The sequence below is a fragment of the Hyperolius riggenbachi genome, chromosome 11 (assembly GCF_040937935.1).
Source record: "Hyperolius riggenbachi isolate aHypRig1 chromosome 11, aHypRig1.pri, whole genome shotgun sequence".
NCBI classification, from domain to species: domain Eukaryota; kingdom Metazoa; phylum Chordata; class Amphibia; order Anura; family Hyperoliidae; genus Hyperolius; species Hyperolius riggenbachi.
The window spans coordinates 107,403,572-107,423,016 of NC_090656.1; the positions used below are offsets into that span (position 1 = coordinate 107,403,572).

Consider the following 19,445-nt stretch of genomic DNA (forward strand, 5'->3'; position numbering starts at 1 on the left):
TATTGCTGAGAACATTCTGATAATGACTTATGAGCTTAGAGCCTACCCTCAACTCCTTGTCCTCCCCCAATCCTAATGATTGTCTCTCTTAGTGTTCATAACAGTATCAAATAAGTGTGTCCTGTAGTTAAGAGAACTATAAACTCTAGAGCTGGCCCTTATCCAGTCAGCTCTCCAATAGAGATGGCCCGAACGGTTTGCTGGCAAACGGTTCCCGGCGAACTTCCAGGGTTCGCGATGGCGGAGAACCCTAAACTTTTCCGGAAGTTCGGTTCGCCCACATAGTGCATCATGATGGCCAACTTCGACCCTCTACATCACAGTCAGCAGGCACATTGTAGCCAATTAGGCTACACTCCCTCCTGGAGCCCCCCCCCCCCCCCCCCCTTATAAAAGGCAGACAGTGTCAGGCTTTTCACTCACTCGTGTGCCTGCAGTAATTAGTGAAGGGATAGCTGCTGCAGACTCTCATAGGGAAAGCTTAGTTAGGCTCTTGGAGGCTTTTTAGCTTGCTCCTTACTGACTATTATTGCTAAAAAAGCACCCCACAACAGCTCTTTTGAAAGCTAATCTTGTTCTTGTGATCTATTTTTTTTGTGTGTTTGTCCCACAGACACTTGTGTTGCATAGACAGCCTTGGTAATTCCTACTGTGTGTGCCACTGCCAGGCCCAGCACATTCAGTGACTACCTGTGTGTGTGACAGGTGCACATTACCCATCACTGCATATACCTACAACAGTTCACTGTGCACCCACCCACCTACGTGAGCACACGCAGTGTCACTGTGCCTGTCCGGTACCTGTCTGTGTGTGACAGGAGCACATTGTAATACCCACTGCATATGCCTACCTGTTCACTGTGCACCCACCCACCTACGTGAGCGCACACAGTGTCACTGTGCCTGTCCGGTACCTGTCTGTGTGTGACAGGTACACTTTGTAATACCAATCACTGCATACACCTACTACTACCTGTGGTTCACTTCAGTGCACCAACCTACGTGAGTGAATGCAGTGTCACTGTGCCTGTCTGGTACCTGTCTGTGTGTGACAGGTGCACATTGTAATACCCATCACTGCATATACCTACTACTACCTGTTGTTCACTTCAGTGCACCCACCCACCTACGTGAGCACATGCAGTGTTGCTGTGCCTGTCCGGTACCTGTCTGTGTGTGACAGGTGCACATTGTAATACCCATCACTGCATATACCTACCCCTTGTTCATTTCAGTGCACCCACTCACCTAAGTGAGCACACACAGTGTGATATACCTTTCACTTCCTCCCCCCGATATGGACAAAATGGACAAAACAGGTAGAGGCAGAGGTAGAGGCAGACCCAGAGGAAGGCCACCTGGCAGGTCTGAGCCCAGGGGGGCTCAGCGGTTTGGAAATTTTTTAGTGTGTCTGCCTCAGATTGGAGCAATGCCATCTGTTCTCTCTGCCTCCAAAAATTGAGCCGTGGAAAGGCCAACACCCACGTAGGGATACGTGCCTTACGAAGGCACATGGAGAAAAGGCACAAACTGCAATGGGAAGAGCACCTGAGGAAAAGCAGCACACAAAAGAAAATCCACCCTCCTTCTACTCTTCCTCCTTCAGGTGCATCATCTTCAGCTGCTTTCTCCCTTGCACCTTTACAGCCACCCTCCTCCACTGCGCCTCTGACCTTCAGCGGTTCCTGCTGCTCTGCCTACAGCAGCCAGCTGTCTGTGAAGGAAATCTTTGAGCAGAAGAAGCCAATTTCTGCCAGTCACCCCCTTGCCCGGCGTCTGACAGCTGGCTTGGCAGAACTGTTAGCTCGCCAGCTGTTACCATACCAGCTGGTGGACTCTGAGGCTTTCCGTAAATTTGTGGCCATTGGAACACCGCAGTGGAAGATGCCAGGCCGCAATTATTTCTCTAAAAGGGCGATACCCAAACTGTACCGTGAAGTGGAGAGGCAAGTGGTGTCATCTCTGGCACACAGCGTTGGGTCAAGGGTCCACCTGACCATTGATGCCTGGTCTGCCAAACACGGTCAGGGCCGCTACATCACTTACACTGCCCATTGGGTCAACCTGGTGACCGATGGCAAGCAGGGAGTACATGGCTGTGTAGCGGACCAACTTGTGACACCTCCACGGCTTGCAGGCAGGCCTCCTGCCACCTCCTCTCCTCCTGCTACATCCTCTTCACTGTCGTCATCCTCATCCTCCTTGGCTGAGTGGCAGTTCAACTCTACTGGTGCTGCGATCTCCTCTCCAGCTACACAGCCCCAGCTCCCCAGGGCCTATGCTGCATGCCATGTACGATGGTGTCACGCCATCTTAGACATGTCTTGCCTCAAAGCGGAGAGTCACACTGGACCACCTCTCCTGGCTGCTCTTAACAAAAAGGTGGATCAGTGGCTGACCCGGCACCAGCTGGAGATCGGCAACGTGGCGTGACAATGGCAGCAATCTCATTTCCGCTTTTAATTTGGGAAAGCTGACAAATGTACCCTGCATGGCACATGTGCTGAATCTAGTTATTCAAAGATTTGTGTCAAAGTACCCAGGCGTCCTGAAGCAGGCCAGGAAGCTGTGTGGGCATTTCAGATGTTCTTACACGGCCATGGCACACTTTGCCGAGATTTAGTGGAGAAAAACGTTGCCGGTGGGACGCCTCATTTGCGATAGCCCGACTCGCTGGAATTCGACCTTCCTTATGTTCTCTCACCTGCTAGAACAGGAGAAAGCCATCACCCAGTAAGTACCTCTACAGTCTCACTTCATGCGTCCGTTTGAGGAGGTCGACCAACCTGGTGAGTTGCAGTGAAGGCACCATCAGCGACTTGATCCCGTACGCTTACTTCCTGGAGCGTGCCGTGCGTAGAGTGGTGGATTAAGCTGTGAAGGAGCGTGAAGAGGAACAGTTACGGGAGGAAGTGTTGTGGGATCAATTCGCATCAGAACCAGATGTTTCCTCAACACCTGCGGCAGCACAGAGGGGGAGGAGGAGGAAGAGTCATGTGGGAAGAGGAATCAGACTCGGATGATGAGGAAGGTGTTTCTTTGGAGGAGGAGGCGGTGGCAGAAGAACAACCGCAGCAGGCGTCGTAGGGGGCTTGTGCTGCTCAATGTTCCCGTGGTATTGTTCGTGGCTGGGGGGAAGAGGTTGACTTACTGTAACGATTGTGGAACTTTCTCCGTGATCAGCGCACAACGCGTGCGCTGACACGGCGGAAATCCTCCACAAGCGTATATTTGCAGGCACCCAGCAAAAGGTGCTACGCACCTGTAGAGGGAAATTCCTGTCGGCAGATGGCGCTGGGGAGTGCAGAGGAACCAATCCTCTGTACCTCCACAAGTGCCAGACAGGAATTGTACGAAGCGCAGAACGCAATCGCAAGAGAGGCGATTGCGAATGAGATTGAGCAAAGGGATAGGTTGTATGTGTGTGCGCCAATCCAGTCGCCACCCCGCGACCGCGCACACACAACAGCAGATACGAAATAGGAACGCGATCGCGAGAGGTGCGATCGCCAGACGTGACACAAGGCAGATCAGAATAGAATACGAGGGTAGCGAAGGCACAGCAAATACAATAAGGAGATACGGAAAATAATAAACGCTAGCTAACCGTGAACACCGCACTCATTCGCAACAGTGCACGCGGTTATGCGCGATCTCCACGTGATAAGCACAATAGAGACAAGCACGCCTAACTAACCATTAACAGACAAACATGAAACAGAGGACGCGAGCGCTTGCTTAACGGTTACCTCACCGAGCCTGCAGCAAGCGTAGCGGACAAGACAGACACACGAAAACAGGGACAAACGAGAGATAGGATCCACAGCACTAGCGAAAAGTGACCAGCGTGATCCAGGTACAGAGTAGCAGAACAGAAGGATCCCCAGCGCTAGCGAAAAGTAGCTAGCGCGATTCCAGAAGACAGAACAGAAGGATCCCCAGCGCTAGCGAAAAGTAGCTAGCGCGATCCCAGGAGACAGAAGAGAAGAGATAGCTGGTAGCAACCGCTGCACCAGCTATACTCCAAGAACAGAGATCAGAACCATTTCCTGTCGACCACCTTTGGGGCAGGACAATGGCAACAGGCAAGACAAGACAGAACAGGCAATACAGATAATACAACCTGACTGGGCTAGAAGGGGATCCAAAAGCAACCCCCAGGAATTAACTATACTAGATAGCAATGGCTGACACTCCAGCAGTGTCCATCAGGAACAGAGCATGGAAGGGAAATGACCAGCAAAGCCTTCTGGGAAACATAAAGCTCTTATAGTGCCAGTCATCAAAGAAGGCAGGTAGGGGATTTGCATAACGAATGTATGCAAATTCCCCAGCAAGAGAACAGACCAGAAACTTGCAATGGAAAGACAGGTCTCTGTTCCAGAGACCTGCAGCCCACAGACTAGAGGAATGGACAAACAGCTGTCTGCCTGTGCAGCCAGCTGAGCGGATCATCACACTTACCTGATGTCACTGAGGAAGAGCAAGAGAAGATGGAAAGTACGTCTGGATCCAACTTTGTGCAGATGGTGTCTTTCATGCTGTCCAGTCTGTTGAGGGACCCCCGTATAAAAAAACTCAAGGGGAATGAGCTGTACTGGGTGGCCACGCTACTAGACCCTAGCTATAGGCACAAAGTGGCGGACATATTACCAACTCACCTGAAGGCAAAAAGGATGCAGCACTTGCAGAACAAGCTAACAACTATGCTTTACAATGCGTTTAAGGGTGATGTCACAGCACACGCAATAAAGGTACCACTGCCAGTAATCCTTCTCCGATGTCCACCCAGGCAAGGACAGGATGCTCCAGCGATCTCATGGTAATGTCGGACATGCAGACATTCTTTAGTCCAATGCCTCGCCTTAATGCTTCCAGATCCACCCTCCACCAACACCTGGACCGGCAGGTAGCTGACGACCTGGCCTTAAGTGTGGATGTAGACACTGTGAGCAGCGATGAACCCTTGGACTACTTGATACGCAGGCTTGACCTGTGGCCAGAGCTGTTCCAATTTGCCATCCAACTTCTGTCTTGCCCTGCCTTAAGCATCCTATCAGAAAGGACCTTCAGCGCAGCTGGAGGCATTGTCACTGAGAAGAGATGTCGCCTAAGTCACAAAAGTGTTCAGTACCTCACCTTTATCACCTTTATCAAAATGAATGAGGCATGAATCCCGGAGGCCTACTGCCCACTCCAAGACTAGGTCCGTCACCACACACAGCATCTCTACCTGCCCCAAGACTAAGTTGCTCTCCACACAGCACCTCTGCCCACAGGCCGCTTGACTGCCTTCTCCGCCACCACCAACAGGGTCCAGGATTCCAGGTGGTTGGAGGTTCGGGTCATCTCTACTCTCCAAGACACAAGTTCCCACTTTGTGTCTCTGCAAGCGAGGTCAACATTGTCAGTAAGCATTCATTAGTGTCACGATTGTATGCATACAGATAACTCTGTGAGATTAGTTATGGGTACACATTGCTGGTTGATGATGGGTTGCCTTGCTCCAATGGCTCCGTGAAGCTGCCTCCCTACAATCTGTAGAAATAAAAATCTCATCATGTTTTGTTAGTGCTATGTTTGTGCCCATTTGTGCTGCAAAAATTAAGATTTGTGCTGCTTTCATTTTGAAGGTAATAGCACATTTTTTTTGTTCTCCTGACAATAACATCACCAAGCCCCCATACAACAGCCTACAGGCATGAAAATGGTGTCCATGGTTGGATAGTGTTGTGTTTGTGCTCATTTGTGCTGCAAAAATCATCATTCTACCTTTTATAGTTTTTAAGGTACTCAAGTTTTTATAAAGGTCAAAAGTTCACTCAGTCTTTGGACTCTTGGATTTTTATTTGTGCTCCACAGAGCTCTCTCCATCACTTCTTATTGATTATCTAGGGGAGGATGGGTGCTGAGTCTCTACTACTCTTTTTCATGAAACCCCCTCATGAAACCCCTACAAATCTCCTAAGTCTAACGTCCTCATTCTGGCATGCCCGGCACTAGCTATATTAGATATATTCCATCAGTTTCCCTTGGCCCAAGAATCGTGGCCCACAAGGTCATCTATAAATGCAGCGTGCCAGTTCATTAGGCTACATTGATGGTGACTGCATTGTACCCCTCTTTATTCCTTCCACCTCAAGTTGCTTCACAATCACAACATTATCCCTACTCTTTTCTCCAAATCAGCAATGAATCTGTGTGTCCTTAACTGTTGCTCTAGCTATCGGATCCTAAAAGATACAAATGACAGAAATTATGCATACTGTATATATGCACCTTTAATTTCTTCATCGTTCACTACTAATCATATTTTATTTGTATTCAACTTCTACCCCTAATTTTGATTCTCTCATTCACCTCTCTATTCTACCTGAATGATAAGTGCATAATAAAAAGCAATGTGGACAAAAGTTTCTCTTCTCTAAAGCCTTGTACGAGCCATTGGGGCTGGTACCTGACCCCTTGGGAAACAAAAGTTGTTTAGGTGATACCTTTAATGACTAACTGTACAAGATTTTTCTGCAAGCTTTTAAAACAGTTAGTAAGGTATAGTTCTGAACCAGTTCTGAAACATGCCTGAAGAAGAAACTTAAAGTTTTGAAAGCTTGCAGAAAAATCTTGTACAGTTAGTTATTAAAAGTATCACCTAAACAACTTTTGTTGTTATGTCTTCGGATTCTCTCCATGACTAATACTGGACCACATGCATCTCCCTTGGGCAATGCATCATTAGCCTATAGGCTGGCGATGTGTATTTTTCCTATGCAAGGGAAGTAGGTGGAGCGAACAATGGTGGAGCTGTCTAAAGCAATCTGCCCAGGGATCGCTGTCCAAGCAGGCCTGCTGAGTTTACTCTGTAAGTCTAGTATACAGTAGACTGTAAAACACTTTATAGACAGTAGTCAATTGAGTTTATCTTATCACCTTCTATATTCTTATTCACTATGCACTGTTCTGCCATTCTCTTCCATTCACAAGCAAATTAATGTAGTATAAAATGGAAACAAAGGTTTTTGATTGGTTGGAATTGAGTGCTATATCATCGCTTATACCTGCTGTTTTATCCTGTGTGGGTCTACCTCATGCAGAAATAATAGTAAAGGAAGTCGGGGCTGCATTTGTGGGATGGAAGTGCAGGTTGAGGCCTGGATCAGTGGAATTTCTGGGGCACGTTATTCTTTTGCTAGAGACTCTAGTTCTTTGAACAGGCCAGACAGCAAGACGTAGTGTTGGAGACCCTGTGGAGGAAGTAAGCCCATGCACTGATCCCACTTTTTGCGCAAGCCCAGAGATTTCCAGGAGCCTAGTAGATTTGTTATTCAGAGATCTAACAAGGACATCTGCAGTGATAGTCACTCACTAGCCTCCATAGAAGCGCGCAACTTGCTAGTGCGACCGTGATAAGAGTTATCACGGCTTTGTGAATGAAGCCCAATGGGACCAATCCAATTCACTTTTTCTCCTAGGAGATCATCTTTCATCTTCTGTTTAAAATAATTTTTTAGCTCTCCGCAATTGAAAAAGTACCGAACAGTAGGGGTAGAAGTACTACAGTATTTTCTGGCTTGCTGGTGGCTTAAAAGGCATTTTATTGAAAAGATATGAAAATAACATCTAGGAGAAAACCTGCGAGAAAAAGTAAATTGGATCAGGCCCTATATATTCAAAACCATTTTACTTTAAAATGTAGGGTTTTAAAACATTGCTTCTTTTACTCAATGAGTTGCTCTATTTAATTTGACTTTAATTCTTCTTTTCTTGAAATGAATTAGATTACTGTATTTTTCGGAATATAAGATGCACTTTTTCTTCCCCCAAATCTGTGGGGAAAAAGTGGGTGCACCTCATATTCTGATTATACGGTAAAAGAAGTGCAGAGTGCGCAGGTAGCACTTACTTACTTAGAAGAGGAGTGTGTTGCCATCCACAGGACCCGAGTGAGGGGGAAAGAGGTGTGGCGACAGGATCAGGTGCAGTATGGAAGTGTTAGTTTAGTGTTAGTGTAATAATAGTACAGTGTAGTGTTAGTACAGTACAGTGTTGCAGGGCAGCCATCAGGGGGGGGGGGGGACAACTGACACTACATTGAGGGGTCCAGGGCTTCTGGGGGCCCTGGCCCCCTCTCCTCCAAAGCACTGGAAGGGCGCATGTGCTGGCTGCGGGCCTGTGGCTCACTAACCAGCACACCGCGTTCAAGCACTGAAACAAGGGTGACATCAGCGCTTGAATGTGGGGAGCAGATGAGTGAGCCCGCTACAGTGGACTTTCTATACTGGGGCACCACCTATATCTGGCTATAGGCTACCTATACTGGCCCACCATCTATACCTGGATACCCATACTGGGGCTGGAACCACCTATACCTAGCTACCTATACTGGGGCACCACCTATACCTGGCTACCTATACTGGGGCACCACCTATATCTGGCTATAGGCTACCTATACTGGCCCACCATCTATACCTGGATACCCATACTGGGGCTGGAACCACCTATACCTAGCTACCTATACTGGGGCACCACCTATACCTGGCTACCTATACTGGGGCATGACTGGGGAAAGAGGTGGACAAAAAAGGGACTTGGAGAAAAGAGATGAAATGGGAACATGAGGTCAAGAGGGGGACAAAAGAGAACGGATAAAGGATAAGAACCGACCTACAAGTCCCTATCTCATTTGTTAACCGGGGACTACCTGTATTTTGCTAATATATGGCTCTACCCACAACATACCATGGTTACGCCCACTTTTGCCGCATCACGCTGTGCATGCCGCTTTCTTCAGTGTCGGAGCCATGCACACTTTGCGCACGGACACGGGGGTGGGGTGGCAAGTGGGCGGTCACAGCAACCAGTGGGGGAGCCCAGAAAGGGGGTGGCCAGGCCTGATGATGTGTGAGGGCCCCCAAAATTTCTGATGGCAGCCCTGCAGTGTTGTGTTAGTGCAGTGTTTAGTGTAGCTTAGCTGGTAGGATAGCAGGGATTAGTATATTTTAGCTGGTTAGTGTAGCTTAGATAGAGTAGTTTAGAGACAGTTTGGGTGGAAAGGCAAAAGGTCATAAAACGTCCCTGCACTATAGATGCACCTAGGATTAGTACTTTTATTCCCCCCGATTTTTGCCCTCTAAATCTTGGTGTGTCTTAAAGTCAGGAGCGTTTAATATTCAAAAAAATGCGGTACTTAAACTCAGGAACCCAAACTTTTCAGCTGGGATCTTAATTTCTCATGCCCTGTTCAAATGCATTTAAGCTGCCAGTGTTGGGGAGAAACCAACAACAGAAGTCTAATGACTACCTTTAATGATTTTGCTTCTATAAATTTTTCTTTATAAACATTGGCAGATCCTGTAGGCCAATGCTATAGCTTCTCAGAATTGTTCCTCCATCAAACACTTGTGAAGTATTTGCATCCATCCATAAATAGTCCTTTCCAGGAAGATAAATGTCTCTGTAGAGGTGACCTTTTCTAGTGATTGGTGCAACCAGCATCTGTAAAGAGAGTAATTGCATCAGAGCTGAGTTTTTACCATATGAAAATGAATAGAGCCGCAAAGTTGCCAGTTACCAACTTGCCACCTTCTCGACTTAAACAAAGTTCTGCACTACACAAAGCATTAAGAACTACTTGGTAGGTGGTGAGATAAGCGCTGAACCAGAAATACAACTGCCAGTAGTGAACGATTACGCAAAATTACACAGACATTTTTGCATACACGTAATTACAAATTCGTAATTTAATTTGCTTTGTGAAATCATTCGTAATTACGCATGAATTTACGTGTAATTTACATGTCATTTTGTGCCAACTTTGGTGGTGAATAGCTAAGCCCCCATACATGCTATTGCTACCAAAATCGCTACATATGTTACAGAGGATATTGGGTACAAGTAAAAAAAATTTTTCAAAAAGACCTTGTTGTTTTTGAGAAAATGGATTTTAAATATGCAAAGAAAAATGTTTTTTAAACCTAGAAAAATGGGTTTAAAAATTGGTATTTTTAAAATAGATTTTCTCAAAAACTACATAGTATTTTTGAACAATTCTTTTTGTAACTTGTACCCACTATCTTTCTTAACATATGTAGCAATTTTGGTAGCAATGGCAAGTATAGAGGCTTTGCTATTCACCACCAAATTTGCCACAAAATTACGCATAAATTTGTGCGTAATTATGAATGGGAACAATTAACTGCTAAATTGCTTACACTGTTCCCCCAAAATTACGTATTACGATAATGATGAGTAATTTCTGCTCATCGCTAGTTGCCAGAGGCTCCCACTCCACAATATGCCTCAGTGCTTGAAGCATGTACACTCTCCTCTGTAGTGCCTGCAGTCCCCCAGTGCTCACAAAACAGAGTGATGTGGCCACCACCAAAGTATAAAGACCACAATCAGGCTCTTACTTCATTGCACAGGGAGGTACACTTCAATAAAACACAGACTGTAAAACAAATTAAAGGGGAATCAATGACGGCGGAAGGCCTGATGACGGCAGAAGGCCAAAACCTTGGTCGGAAGAGGAGAGCTGGCATTTCTTCCTGTAATGCCAGTAGTGGCAGTGGATTTAAGGTGGACTTTATTTTGGGGTTAGTGCAATACCTTAATTACAATTTCATGCAAACAGAGTCCAGTGTGCATGGACCCTCAATGTGAGTTGTTATTTTAATTTGTTTTATGTGTTTTATTAAAGTGTACCTCCCTGCGCAGTGAAGTAAGAGCCTGATTGTGGTTTTTATGCTTTGGTGGTGGCCACTGTGAGCACTGGGTGACTGCAGGCACAACAGAGGAGAGTATACATGGTTTAAGCACCGAGGCATATACTTATCATAAATACTATATACAGTAACTACTATAGTATTGTATATTAACTAAGCAAGTTCAGTGATTGACCTAGTGCAGTGATGGCATCATGGTCCCACCCGCGGGACCATTGGCGCCAGTAACTAAGCGGGCAGCCATGATTAACCACCCTGGCGTTCTGATTAAATCGCCAGGGTGGCTGCGGGAGGGTTTTTTTTAAATAAAAAAAAAACTATTTCATGCAGCCAACTGAAAGTTGGCTGCATGAAAGCCCACTAGAGGGCGCTCCGGAGGCGATCTTCCGATCGCCTCCGGCGCCCAGAATAAACAAGGAAGGCTGCAATGAGCGGCCTTCCTTGTTTTGCTTATATCGTCGCCATAGCGACGAGCGGAGTGACGTCATCGACGTCAGCCGACGTCCTGACGTCAGCCGCCTCCGATCCAGCCCTTAGCGCTGGCCGGAACTTTTTGTTCCGGCTACGCTGGGCTCAGGCGGCTGGGGGGACCCTCTTTCGCCGCTGCTCGCGGCGAATCGCCGCAGAGCGGCGGCGATCAGGCAGCACACGCGGCTGGCAAAGTGCCGGCTGCGTGTGCTGCTTTTTATTTCATTAAAATCGGCCCAGCAGGGCCTGAGCGGCAGCCGCTGGCGGTGTTGGACGAGCTGAGCTTGTCCAGACCGCTCAGCTGGTTAACCATTTCAGCCGCCCAGACATGAAGCTCACTTCCGGGCGGCTGCTCTCCTGCGCACCCGCGCTTAGGCGCGCTCACGCGTGCGATCGCGGTAGCGCCCCCGTGCCCCCGTTGTGTCCCCCGGCAGCCCTGGGATCAGTGAAAGGGAACATGGTTCCCGATCACCGATCCCTGTCCCCCGCAGAAAAACCGAAGCACTCACCCGTAAGGCTTCAGTTCTTCTGCCCGAAAAAATTTACGCATCCCCCTTGTACTTCCGCTTAGCGGGAAGTACAAGGAGAGAAAACAAAAGTGAAGTGTGGCCAAATAGTAAAACTACATCTGCATATTTTTACATTACAATTTACACACATAACAACATTAAAAAGTAATTGTTTATGTCCCACACCAAAATATTACCCAAATAAAATTTTTAATGGTGAAAAAATAAAAATTACAATAAAAAAAAAAAAGACATAAACAGTTACCTAAGGGTCTGAACTTTTTAAATATGCATTTGAAGGGGTATACTACAAACATTTTTTAAATTATAAGCTAGTTGTAACGATTGTGGAACTATCTCCATGGTCAGCGCACAAGATGTGCGCTGACACTGCGGAAGTCCTCCACAAGTGTGTAAAACGACAGAACCCAGCTTTGGTGCAATGCACCTGTAGAGAGAAGTGAGCACAGAGACAGAATGTATGCATGTCCACCAATCTAGTCGCCACCCGGCGACGGTGAACACACAACAGCGGAAACGAAGTGGGAACGCAATCGCAAGAGTGGTGATTGCCAATAGTGACACAAGACCGAGTAAGACAGAGCACAAGTGTAGCAAGAAAGACACAGCAAATAACAATGATCAGAACGCCAAGGAAAATAACAAACGCTAGCTAAACGCGAACTCCGCACTCATTCACAACAGAGAACGCGTTTAAGACACGATCACCGTGCGTTAGGTGCCCAGTGACAAGCGTGCCACTCTAACTAACCAATGTAACACAAACACGAAATAGAGAACGCAAACGCTTGCTAAATGGTTACCTCACCGAGGATACAGCAAGCATTCGTACCAGACAAGACAGACAGAAGGAGTAGCCAGTAGCAACCGCAGCTCTGGCCTATGCTCCCACAGAGTACAGAGTGCCACAGACAGAGTACAGAAGGAACCACCGCCACTACCGCTAGAGCGGATGCGATCCAGACAGACAGACTGATGGAGCAACCAGTAGCAACCGCTGCTCTGGCTTGCACCCCTAAGACGGAGTACAGAAGGGACCACCGCCACTACCGCTAGGGCGAATGCGATCCCAACAGACAGAACGATTTCCTGTCGACTGCCGCTGGCGACAAGACAACCGCAACAGATAGACAGTACAAGGCAAAACAGATAATACAATCTGACTACGCTAGAAGGGATGCCTAGTGCAGTCCCAAGGAATTACTCTAAGATAATCTTAGCAAACAATAGCAAAGGCTGATACTCCAGGTGAGTTAGCAGGAACAAACCATCATGACCAGCAAGGAATTCTGGAAGCAAAAGGTATTTATACTGCAAGCCATCAAAGGAAGCAGCTAAGCAATTTGCATGACAAGTGTATGCAAATTCCTCACCAGCAGAGCAACTCTGAAACTTGCAAAGTGACGACAGGTCTCTTTTCCAGAGACCTGCAGCACTTAGACCTAAAAAATGGTCAAACAGCTGTCTGCCTGTGCAGACAGCTGAACAGATCATTACACTAGTAAATAGTGATGGATGCAAAACGGAAACAATGCACCTTTATTTCCAAATAAAATATTGGTGCCATACATTGTGATAGGGATAAAATTTAAAAGGTATAATAACCGAGACATACGGGCAAATAAAATACATAGGTTTTAATTATGGTAGCGTGGATTATTTTAAAGCTATAATGGCCGAAAACTGAGAAATAATGAATTTTTACAATTTTTTTCTTATTAATCCTGTTAAAATGCATTTGCAGTAAAGTGGCTCTTAGCAAAATGTACCACCCAAAGAAAGCCTAATTAGTGGCGGAAAAAACAAGATATAGATCAATAAATTGTGATTAGTAGTGATAAAGTTATTAGCGAATGAATGGGAGGTGAAAATTGCTCTGATGCAGAAGGTGAAAAATCTCTGCGGGCTGAAATGGTTAACAGGTCTGCACATCACTCCTCAGCAGCCATGTTAAGAGCCTCTCTCCTCCCGCTCTCCGTGGGATCTGCAGCCCACCCAATCCACAGCCTGCCCAATGCCGCCCTCAGCTTGGTCAGCTGCCAAGTCACAATAGCAGACCTCTGCAGGTATGCACAGGTTCTACATGTCTGGAAGACAGAGGGGGACACATATGGCAGAAGAGGACACAGGAGGAGGACACGAATAAACAGCTGAGGACACAAAGGGAAAGAAAAGGACAGATAAGGACAGAGGAGGACACAGGGGAACAGAGGAGGACACATAGGGACAGAGAAGGACACAGAGGGAAAGAAGAGGGTGCAGAGGGACAGAAGGAGACAGAGGAGAGGACAGAGGAGGAAACTCGAGGACAAAGGAGGGCATAGGGGGGACATAAGAGGTACTAGGGGGACAAGAGGTACTAGGTGGACATATTAATTGGGGGGGAGATGCCCTCAAGATGCCCTTGCACCATGGATGCCCCAGATTTAGTATATTTTTCCCCTGATTTTTGCCCTCTAAATCTAGGTGCATCTTTTGTACAGGAGCATCTTATGGTCTGAAAAGTACCATAATTGAAAACTTCCCTTAGGATAGGAAGGTTGAATTTAAAGGAAACCTGTCTTGCGAGACATGGAATCTGCTGTTTCCAGCTTCTCCCTAAAATGCTAATTGTCTTGCTGGCATACAGATCCTAGAATAAGAATGTAAATTGCACTTGCACTCTGCACTTGCACTTCTTTCCAAGCCTGGAATCTACAATCTAGTTAGAGTAAGGACTGCCTAAAAACTCCCCATCTTGCTGCAGGAGTAATTAGCTGCATGGAGCAGGAGCTTGTTACTCATGTTTAACATATGGACTAATCCATTTGCTGGCTGTGGGACACCTGTCTGGTAGTTTTGCTAGAAACACTTTGAAATGGCTGTGTTTTCAGTGCACAAAACAACAATAAAGTAACTGAAAGAATGAAAGTTCCCTTTGAGGAGCTCAGGACTGTATCATTTAGACAGATCCTGCCAGTTAGCAGCTATTTATGCATTCTGATTCCTTTCAGTAGGTCAGAAAGTCGATCACCCACTGCAGCTAGTGGTAGTGTGTGCTATGTGATCCCAAAGCAGTGTTTATGAATATTTTGCTGAATAAACTGCCTTGATTTTACATGATCAGCATTGGTGGCAATGAAAACACCCTTGGAAAGACATCTAACACACTACTTTGACCATTTCAAATAAAATAAATCCAGAATAGTGTGATAAAGCAGATGCTTATTATGGTACTTGGTCTTCATATTCACATCTCTGTCTCTTTCTGGTATTGACGTTTTCACAGGCTGAGCTCTGAAACAGTCAGGGCGAGCTCAGTTGCTCCAGAGGCTCTTTCAGCAATGGAAACAATGACTAATTGGCCATAACTTCAAAATACAGCACTTCACCTCTTCCCTCTTACATTGGAAGCCTGGGCCCCCTTGATTTGTTGATGTGAAGTTTTGGAGTAGTCTGCAGCACTTCCAGTGAAGTCAACATCAAAGTGTCAGAAACTAATATGATCCATAAAGCTTTGGCCAGACTTATCTTCTAACATGAGTGATTTCAGCAAATAAACTTTGGAATGTTTACTAGCAGGGAGTCATTGGCCATATTTCAAATACTGGCCAGCAGCAATTAATGATTTCTCTTATTCCAGTTTAGAGAAATATTACAATTAGAATCATAAAAGTGAGTGGCCTGCTCAAATAGAGATTTTCCATGTTTGATGAGTGGTGGGAATTGGGTGCTAATAATTCAAAGCTGATGCATGTTTTTTTCTAATTGTATGCAAATGTATGCACCTTGTAAATGAACTAAATAAATGCAGCGCTGTCTGAAGAGCAGAAGCATACCATATACTGGATATACAGTATGTTGAAGCATCTGCTGTCTATGAAATTGTGCAGGCTGGGAATGTTCATTGAGGTATTTCCTGCATAGTCCCCCCTTCTGCCCCCAGTGTTAGAGATGGCCCGAACCTCCGATTTTCGGTTCGCGAACCTCGAACGCGAACTTCCGCAAAAAGTTTGGTTCGCGCGAACTTCCGCGAACCGCAATAGACTTCAATAGGGAGGCGAACTTGGAAAACTAGAAAAATTTATGCTGGCCACAAAAGTGATGGAAAAGATGTTTCAAGGGGTCTAACATCTGAGTTTTTGCATGGATGAGTGGGATAGACGCCAAAAAGTCCCGGGGAAAAATCTGGATTTGACGCAAAGCAGCGTTTTAATGGCAGAAATCACATTGAATGCTAAATTGCAGGCCTAAAGTGCTTTAAAACATCTTGCATGTGTATACATCAATCAGGGAGTGTAATTAGAGTACTGCTTCACACTGACACACCAAACTCACTGTGTAACGCACCGCAAACAGCTGTTTGTGTTGTGACGGTGGTGCTGGACTGGTGCGTACCATTGCGAGAGTGCAGGCAATAGCGGTTTTCAAGCCCATATGGTTGCCAGGCTGAGGTGATTGTCCAGCTGATCGAATTTGGCCTGTCCACAATGAAGCAACGACCTTATTATCTTGGGTGTGCCCCCCCTCCCGAGACACTCATATAGTCGGCGGTCATTGCTTCATTGTGATACGCAAGCCCCTTCACCGTGGCAAGGTAATGATCACAAAGGGGAATTGACACATGTACATGCCTTTAGTCTTGTTGTTGCAGCCGCAGTGCAGCCAGAAAAATTAGGCAGGCATGTACGCGCACCAGAAAAATTATTATAGCGGCCGCTGCTAGCAGCGGCCTTAAAAATTCAGGAATCCGCCTGGAGTCCTGGACCCTGTTGGTGGTGGCGGAGAAGGCAGTCAAGCGGCCTGCAGGCAGAGATGCTGTGTGGGGAGCGACTTAGTCTTGGAGCAGGCAGTCACATGGCATGCAGGCAGAGATGCTATGTTTGGGGACTGACTTAGTCTTTGGGCAGGCCTGACCTTGCTTTGCAGACCACGGGGTCAGATGGTCCCTTGACCCAACGCTGTGTGACAGAGATGACACCACTTGCCTTTCAACATCACGGTACAGTTTGGGTATCGCCTTTTTTGAGAAATAATTGCATATCTTCCACTGCGGTGTGTGGCTTTGCTTTTGTGTGCTGCTTTCCCTCAGGTGGTTATCGCATTGCAGTTTATGCTTTGTAATCATGTGCCTTCGTAAGGTAGTTGTCCCTATGTGGGTCTTGGTCTTTCCATGGCTCAGTTTTTGGTGGCAGAGAGTACAGATGGCATTGCTCTCATCTGAGGCAGACACACAAAAAAATGTCCACACCGCTGAGCCCTGGGGTGATGGCACTTTGGTGGTGGCGGCCGACTGAGTGTTAAGGGGGGTGCCAGAATCAGAGCAGGAGGAGGAAGATATGTCACGCTTCCGAAGCTGAGAAAGATGAGGTGTTCTGTGTTAAATAGTCAACTACATCCTGACAATATTGGGGGTTGATGGCACGTGCCTTCTTCTGAACACTGTACTTTGGTCAAGGGCCGCAGGAATTCACGACAGCGTGACCTCAAACAGACCTGCCAGGTGGCCTGCCTCTGCCTTTTGTTTTGTCCATATTGGGGGGGATGAAGTGAAAGGTATGCACTGACTTGACTAATACAATGTGCAGTCAGTCACACATGTGCAGTTAACAGGTATGCACTGAGTGGTATATCACACTGCATGGTAGGTGGGTGCATTGTGAACAACAGGTAGTAGGTATATGCAGTACTGGGTATTACAATATGCACCTGTCACACACACAGGTAGTCACTGAATGTGCTGGGCCTGGCAGTGGCACACACACAGTATGGATTATCAAGGCTGTCTATGCAACACAAGTGTCAGTGGGACACACAGAAAAAAAAAATCGCAAGAACAAGATTAGCAAAAGAGCTGTTGTGGGGTGATATTTTAGCAATAAGAATCAGCAAGGAGCAAGCTAACAAGCCTACAAGAGCCTAACTAATCTTTCCCTATGAGAGAGTCTGCACTGCAGCAGCTGTCCCTTCTCTATTTACTGCAGGCACACGAGTGAGTATAATGTCCAGCGGGGCCTGCCTTTTATAAGGGGGGGGAGTGGCTCCAGGAGGGAGTGTAGCCTGATTGGGGGTGAACTATGCACTATGGGGGCGAACCGAACTTCCGGAAAAGTTTGCGTTCTCTGCGATCGCGAACCACGGAAGTTCACTGAAAACCGTTTACCGGCGAACCGTTCGGGCCCTCTCTACCCAGTGTGTGTCCGCATGCCTTTGCTCCCTCCCCTGTGTCTCTGTTCCACCCCATGTAGAATTAGCAAGTGTAGCGGCAGTGTCTTACATTCCGTGTGGCTCCCTCTAGTAACGGCTTTTGCAGAATTGTGTCATCAGCAGAAGCCATCACTAGGGGGAGCCAGGTAGAAGTGAAGAGGTCTGTGATCCCCGCAGGCGCCATGGATTAAGTAAGACACAGCCGCTACACTTACTACATACACAGGGGAAGCAATAGACACGGGGGAAGAAGTGGAGACATGGGGGGAATGCGGACACACACTGGGGACAGAAGCTGGGACAGAAGGAGACAGAGCGGGCACAACACTGGAGACAGAAGCTAGGGCAGAAGGGAACAGCATGGGCACAACACTTGGGACAGAAGCTGGGACAGAAGGGGACAGAGCGGGCACGCTGGGAATAGAATTGACACAGAAGGTGACAGAGCTGACACAGAAGGGGACAGAGCTAACACACTGGGGACAGAACTGACACAGAAGGGGACAGAAGCTGGGACAGAAGGAGACACCCTGGGACACATTAGGACACATGGGGAGACAGAAGGATGTATAGGGGACACAGGAGGACACCAATTAGGGGAGAACATGTACAAGACGCTCCTGGAATATGGACGTACCTGGCTGAGTATATATATATTTTTTCCCCTGGTTTTTGCCCTTTAAACCTAGGCGCGTCTTATATTCCAATGTGTCTTCTACGGCGTCAAATATAGTATGTATTTTTTCTACTGCAAAAAGTGTTTAACAGACTCTAAACTTTATTCCCATCATTTAAGTTGATGTATTTCTTATTTTCAAATGTTAAAGTGGAGGAAAACTACTGATGATAGAAAGGACCAGTGTGGTCTGAATGATACAACAACATCTTTTGCTTCTGAACCTTTTTGATATGCATGGTTAGGGGTGTGGTGGTGGGGTGGTTAGAGATGAGGCAGGGGCGTGTTTTAAAGTGTCCCTTTTTCTTATGACAAAATGTTGGGAGGTATGCAGATCTGCCTAATCCTTACAGTATAATCCTGCTTTGCATATACTCCTTTTTTATGTGCTCAATGAAGCAGTTTGTTTTTCCAAGAGTATCGCTTACATTTAATAATAAGAAATGATTGCCCTTTTGCCACCTCTGTACACAGATTAGGTACATGCTTGTTTCGGGTGTGTGATTCACACACTTCTGAAGCCAAAGAAATGAGCAGGTTGACAGGCAACTGGTGGTGTTTAAAAGAAAATAAATATGTCCACCACCACATTAAGGTTCCCTTGAAGTATGGTTTTGCAATTCACTGCATGAGCAGTAATTATTGGTAAGCTCTAAAGCAGCAATCTATCATCACTTTACAATTACAAATAGGCACTCAAATGTCACTACTGGGAAGCAGAGGTGCTCGGATCACCCCAAACACAAATTCGACTCCACCCACTTACGAATTGACTCGTGATCGTGAAAGGGATATCCGAATTCAGTGCGGTTTTGAGTCGAATAACCATATGTAATCACAAATCACGAGTGGTATTCATAATTA

At 46.6% G+C, this 19,445-nt stretch overlaps 1 protein-coding gene across 1 annotated transcript in view; it reads right to left on the reverse strand.

The window, feature by feature from the left end:
• Positions 1–381: 381 nt before the first annotated feature.
• The window catches only part of LOC137538847 (SITS-binding protein-like), a 187,907-nt gene continuing 168,843 nt past the window's right edge, over positions 382–19,445 (reverse strand). The window contains exon 10 of the mRNA XM_068261220.1: positions 382–9,492. Coding sequence (XP_068117321.1) covers positions 9,316–9,492 — 177 coding nt within the window. The 3' untranslated portion in view covers positions 382–9,315. The remainder of the gene's footprint in view (positions 9,493–19,445) is intronic.